General features: G+C 59.6%; 1 protein-coding gene across 1 annotated transcript in view; it reads left to right on the top strand.

Moving 5' to 3' along the window:
* Nucleotides 1–196: 196 nt before the first annotated feature.
* Nucleotides 197–6,254, top strand: part of LOC112108948 (solute carrier family 12 member 3-like) — a 12,022-nt gene continuing 5,964 nt past the window's right edge. The window contains 12 exon segments of the mRNA XM_026659213.1: nucleotides 197–226; nucleotides 334–409; nucleotides 631–726; nucleotides 1,503–1,642; nucleotides 3,209–3,319; nucleotides 3,464–3,575; nucleotides 3,659–3,789; nucleotides 3,887–3,971; nucleotides 4,146–4,306; nucleotides 4,663–4,770; nucleotides 5,182–5,305; nucleotides 5,399–5,500. Coding sequence (XP_026514998.1) covers nucleotides 224–226; nucleotides 334–409; nucleotides 631–726; nucleotides 1,503–1,642; nucleotides 3,209–3,319; nucleotides 3,464–3,575; nucleotides 3,659–3,789; nucleotides 3,887–3,971; nucleotides 4,146–4,306; nucleotides 4,663–4,770; nucleotides 5,182–5,305; nucleotides 5,399–5,500 — 1,249 coding nt within the window. The 5' untranslated portion in view covers nucleotides 197–223.

The following is a 6,254-nucleotide window of genomic DNA, read 5'->3' as shown; positions in this document are numbered from 1 at the left end:
GGGAACAGGAGCACGGCTTGGAAGGGGGCGCCGTGCTGCAGGGCACAGGGGGCTCAGCAGTGGGCGGTCTAACGCTGTTTCCCCACCGACGCAGGAGGACGGGCCCGGGTTCCCTGACGCTCCTGACCCTGGGGAATCCAGGGCTAAGGAGGAGGACGAGGAGGATCCAGACGCAGCAAGCCCTGAAGCGGAACCAGTCCGGTTCGGTTGGGTGACCGGCGTGATGGTAAACTGAGACCCCTCGGGGAGGGGAGGGGAGTGGGGGTCCAGTGGGTCAGCAGGGCGGGGCGGGAGAGCAGGCTCATCTCACCCACCTCCCTTTTCGCTCCCCAGATCCGGTGCATGCTCAACATCTGGGGCGTGATCCTATATCTCCGGCTGCCTTGGATCACGGCCCAGGCTGGAATAGGTAATGGAGGGGATGGGGGCGCCCCATGGCTAGGCCCCCTTCCAGCACCGCCAATTACTCTTGGCTGGGTAGGAGCGAGGAGCCGGCTGGGAGCTTGTGGTGGGTTCTCGGTGTTCCCCAATGGGAGCAGGAGGGTGCCCAGTATTGGGGGGGGTAAAGTGGGGGGCAGGGGGTGGGTTCACTCCCCAGGTCCCCATTCACCATCTTCCCCTCCCCCCCAGGGCTGACATGGCTCATCATCCTCATGTCAGCTGTAGTCACCACGATCACTGGCTTGTCCATCTCAGCCATCTCCACCAATGGCAAGGTGAAGGCAGGTGAGAGCTGGGGCCGGGCCCCACGTCCGGGGGCGCTGTGGGGCTAGGGAGGCGGGTTCAAACTGGGGCCGCCACAGAAGCAGGGCTTGCCCCAGAGGCTAGGGAAGTGCTCCCCTTTGGCAGAAGTAGGCGGGCTGTTATCTCAGCCTGGCTGGGAGAAGAGAGAGACAACACCCACCCACACACACAGCTACACAATGAGACCCAACCTTAGAAACACAGAGCTAGAGATGCACAGGTGTGCGGACACAAAACTAGCTCCAGTCCCACACAGTTAGACTGAACTACAGCCATACGCAGCAAGAGACAGAATCAGACACACAGCAGCGGACACACCTGCTGATCCGTACACAAGGCTCCACACAGCTCAGCTTTACACACAGGAAATTCTGCACCCTGGAGTCGCAAAATCACAGATAGGCAACTACACACATAAAATAACACACACACTTAGGTACACACATAGACAGTTATACATGCAAAACTTCACACGCACACAGTTACACTAGTCGTGCACATACACACTCAGCGCAGGGCTCATCCCCTCCAGCAGGGGGCGTGAGGACACACACACACACACAAGGGCTCATCTCGCCACCAGGGGGCAGCAGGGACACACACACACACACACACACACACACACACACACACACACACACACACACACACACACACACACACACACACATATTCTCCACAGGGCTCTTCCAACAGCCCTGCCTGTTCCTGAGCCCCCGTCCCCTGCTGACCCCGTCCGTCTGTCTGTCTGGGCGCAGGGGGCACCTACTTCTTGATCTCGCGCAGCCTGGGCCCCGAGCTGGGCGGATCCATCGGGCTGCTCTTCTCCTTTGCCAATGCTGTGGCTGTGGCTATGCATGTGGTGGGCTTCGCTGAGACGGTGCGTGACCTGCTGCTGGTAGGTGGGGCCTGGCCCTGAACAATAACCCTAACCAAGGGCTGGGCAGACTTTTGGCCTGAGGGCCACACCTGGGGATGGAAATTGTATGGCGGGCCATGAATGCTCACACAATTGGGAGTTGGGGTATGGTCTCTGGATGGGGCCAGAAATGAGTTCAGCGTGCGTGAGGGGGCTCTGGGCTGGGGCAGGGGTGCGGGTGGCGGGGTGAGGGCTCCAGCTGGTGGGGTGGGCTGGGGTAGAGGTGCTGGAAGGGGTCAGGGGTGCAGGCTCCAGGCGGCGCTTACCTCAAGCAGCTCCCGGCAGCAGCGGCATGTCCCCTCTCCGGCTCCTAGGTGAAGGCATGGCCAGGCAGCTCGGCGCGCTGCCCCGTCCGTAGACGCCACCCCTGCAGTTCCCATTGGTCACGGTTGCCGGCTAATGGGAGCTGCGGGTGCGGTACTTGGGGTGGGGGCAGCGTGCGGAGCCCCCTGGCTGCCCCTACATGTAGGAGACGGAGTGGGGACATGCTAGTGCTTCCGGGAGCCGTGTGGAGCATGGCACACGCAGAGCGGGGCAAACCCCCAACCCCACTCCCCGGCAGGAGCTTGAGGGCCGGATTAAAACGTCTGAAGGGCCGGATGTGGCCTCAGGGCCGTAGTTTGCCCACTCCTGCCCTAACCCCTAACCCTGAACGCTAACTCTAACCCCTAATCCTTAACCCTAAACGCTTAACCCTAACCCCAATCCTAACCCCTAACCCTACCCCCTAACCCTGAACACTAACCCTAACCCCAAAATCTAACCCTAACCCCTAAACCTTAACACTAACACTAGCCCTAACCCTTGAACCTAACCCCAACCCTAACCCCAAACCCTTAACCACTAACTCTAACCCCTTACCCTAACCTTGAATGCTAATCCTAATCCCAATACAAACCCTAATCCCTAACCGTCACTCTAATCCTAATCCCAACCCTAACCCTCACCCTAATCCTAACTCTAACCCCGAACATTAACCCTAAACCCTCACCCTGAATGCTAACCCTAACCCCTAACTCTAAACCCTGAACGCTAATCCTAACCCACCCATACACCTAGATCTACCCCTAGAGCTAAATCTACACTAAATCCTAACCCTCGATCTAACCCCTACCCTAACCCTAGAACTACTAACCTAATCCTTGACCTCAATCCCAACTCTAACCTTAATCCTAGCTCTAGCCTCAATCCCTAACCCACCCCTCCGTACCCACCTGCCACACACCTGCACAAGTCCCTTTCCCAGCTCTACTGCCCCTCACCCTGCCACCCCCAGCCCCACCTGCCTGCCGTGAGAAGGGTGGCCTTATCTAGAGCACGCGCCACGAGCTGCTGGTACGTGGGCCCCATTGAGCCCCCAGCCCTGCCCCACCCCACACCCTGTCCACAATCTACTGTTGGTCTCTGTCTGCTCTCCCCGACCCACGCTGGGCCCAGCTGTCCCACTTCCTATACTTGGCCCCCTCCACTCCCTTCTCTGACTCTCCACCCTGCCCTCTCCCCTCCTGGCCCCCACAAACTCATCTCCATATACCTGCCCCCCAGGAGTTCGACGCGGTGATGACGGACCCCGTGAACGACATCCGGATCGTGGGCGTCATCACGGTGACAGTGTTGTTGGGCATCGCGCTGGCTGGCATGGAGTGGGAAGCCAAGGTACTGGGGGAGGGGCTGGGAGCCAGGACTCCTGGGTTCCATCCCCAGCTCTGGGAGGGGACTGGGATCTAGTGGGTTAGAGCAGGGGAGGGGCTGGGAGCCGGGACCCCTGGGTTCTCAGCCCTTCTCCCTGCCCTCTTGCAGGCCCAGGTTGTCTTTTTCTTCGTCATCATGGTCTCCTTCATCAACTACTTTGTGGGGACCCTGATTCCAGCCACGGAGGAGAAGATGTCTAAAGGCTACTTCAGCTACCGAGGTAGGGCCAGTGGAACTCCCCACCACTGGAGGCCCTCTTGGGCAGTGCAGCCCCTCTTAACCTTGCCCTCTCCCTTCCCGCAGGGGACATCTTCCTGGAGAACATCGGGCCGGAGTGGCGGGGCGAATCGGGCAACTTCTTTGGCATGTTCTCCATCTTCTTCCCCTCGGCCACTGGTATCCTGGCCGGCGCCAACATCTCAGGCGACCTCAAGGTGGGCTCCTGGCCCCCCAAGCCCAGCAGGGGCTAGAGGAACTGGTTCCCCTGAGAGTTATGGGCCACAATAACCACCCCATTATCATCGTTTGTAGGACCCCGCCGTGGCTATCCCCAAGGGCACCCTGCTGGCCATCTTCTGGACCACGCTCTCCTACCTGGCCATCTCAGCTACCATAGGTAATGGGGCAGGGAATGGGGGGCAGGGCTCGCTAGGGGGCGCCATGCTGCAGGGAGTGGACAGGGCTCTACATCCTGGGGGAGGTCACTGGGGGGTACTTGGTTGCCAGGGGAGTTGCGGGGGGGGGCACTAGGTCCTGGGGGGGTGGTCACTCATTTCCCCCATCCCTCCAGGGTCGTGCGTGGTGCGTGATGCGTCCGGGAGTCTGAACGACACGCTGGGCTCCCCCAACGCCACGGACAGCTGCCTGGGCCTCGGGTGCGGCTACGGCTGGAACTTCACCGAGTGCGCCCAGGCTGGCACCTGCGAGTACGGGCTGGCCAACAACTACCAGGTAGGGGGGGAGGAGCCAGCAGTGAGGGGGTGGGACTGAGGGAGGAGCCAGCAGGGAGGAGAGAAGCCAACACTTAGGGGGTCGGGACTAGGGGAGGAGCCAGCACTGAGGGGGAGGAGCCAGCACTGAGGGGATGGGACTCGGGGAGGAGCCAGTATTGAGTGGGTGGCACTGGGGGAAGAGCCAGTACTGAGGGGGTGGGACTGGGGAGGAGCCAGCAGTGAGGGGGAGGAGCCAACACTGATGGGGATGGGGAACATTTGGGGCATGGGATGGGAGCTATGGGTGATGGGAGAGGCAGGCCGGGGATGTCTCTCTCTGATCCCCCCCCATCCTGAGGTCTGTCTCCCTCCCAGACCATGAGCATGGTGTCTGGCTTCAGTCCCCTCATCACGGCTGGGATCTTCGCCGCTACCCTCTCCTCTGCCCTGGCCTGCCTGGTCTCAGCCCCCAAGGTCTTCCAGGTGAGTCCGGGTGTCAGGGGTGGGGGCCTAACAACAGAACACCCCAGCTACAGCCTCAGTAACAACAGCACCCCAACTGACACCCAAATGTACCCCTTCCATCCATACCACACCTGCAAAACAGTGGCCCACCCAACACCACCCTCAATGACGTGCCCTGGAATGCCCCCAAATCACCGCCAGAGACACCCCTACTTCTGAAAACCCCACCACCTCCAGTGACCCCCCCCCCAAACCCCAAGAGCATCCCCCTATCCCTCCAAACAACTCTTTAGTCCTCACCTCTTATTCAGATCATCGCAGCCCAAATCCATCCCTACCCAGCCTCCCACCCTGGGGTTGTGCTCCTTCTGTCACCCGTAGCTCTGCTACCACTGAACCCCCTGCCTTGCCTGTGCCTGTCCCCCGCAGTGCCTGTGCCAAGATAAGCTGTATCCCATCATCGGCTTCTTCGCCAAGGGCTACGGCAAGAACAACGAGCCGCTCCGGGGCTACATGCTCACTTTCGTCCTGGCCATCGCCTTCATCCTCATCGGTGAGTGGGGTCAGGTGGAAGGGGACCATCTCCTCCCTGCTGTGGGATGGGAATGCGCCCCCATATTGACCCATCTCTCCATTGCACCCACAGCTGAGCTCAACACCATCGCCCCCATCATCTCCAACTTCTTCCTTTGCTCCTACGCCCTCATCAACTTCAGCTGCTTCCATGCCACAATCACCAACTCCCCAGGTACAGCAGCAACCCCAGCAGCCATAGGGGCAGGGGCACAGAGGGCTTTGCTGAGGTGTTCAGCTGAGGTTTGTCACATCTGGCACCAGGGATCAAACCAAGCACGTGTTGAGCGCAGGGGATCAGGCTGGGTGTCTGGCATGGGAATTCTTGAGCAGAATAGGATGGGGCAGGTTGAGTTAGATCAGATAGGTTGTTTGTGTTGAATTGGGAGGGTGGGTAGAGTGAGGTTGGACTGGATGGGTTATGTTGGATTCTGTTGATTATTGTTGGGTTGAAAGGGATACGTTTATTGATGTAGGGCAGAGTGGGTTGAGTTGAAGCTGGGTAGGCGAGAGCTGAGTTCAGTTCTAAGGGTTGCCCTGAGAAGGGCAGTGTTGGGTTGGAAGGGTTGGGCTGAGTAGTGTAGAGGTGGGTATTGAGCTGGGTTAAGTTGGAGGAGTTGTGCAGGAAGGGGAGTTGAGTTGGAGATGAGTAGAATACAATTGGACTGAGTTGGAAGGGCGTTGGGTTGAGCAGAGAGTTGGAGGAGCTGCATAGGGCTGAGCAGGTTGGGTTGGAGAAGTTGGGCAGCGTAGGGTTGAGTTGGGTTGGAGGAGCTGGGCAGGGTAGGGTTGAGTTGGAGGAGCTTGGTGGTGTAGGGTTGAGTTGGGTTGCAGGAGCCGGGCCGCGTAGGGTTGAGTTGAGTTGCAGGAGCTGGGTGGCGTAGGGTTGAGTTGAGTTGCAGGAGCCGGGTGGTGTAGGGTTGAGTTGG

This window comes from Terrapene carolina, unplaced genomic scaffold, assembly GCF_002925995.2.
Source record: "Terrapene carolina triunguis isolate 2854851 unplaced genomic scaffold, T_m_triunguis-2.0 Scaffold612, whole genome shotgun sequence".
Taxonomy (NCBI): Eukaryota; Metazoa; Chordata; order Testudines; family Emydidae; genus Terrapene; species Terrapene triunguis.
Note: the sequence above shows the minus strand (reverse complement) of the source record. Positions and strands in the feature narration are given on the sequence as shown.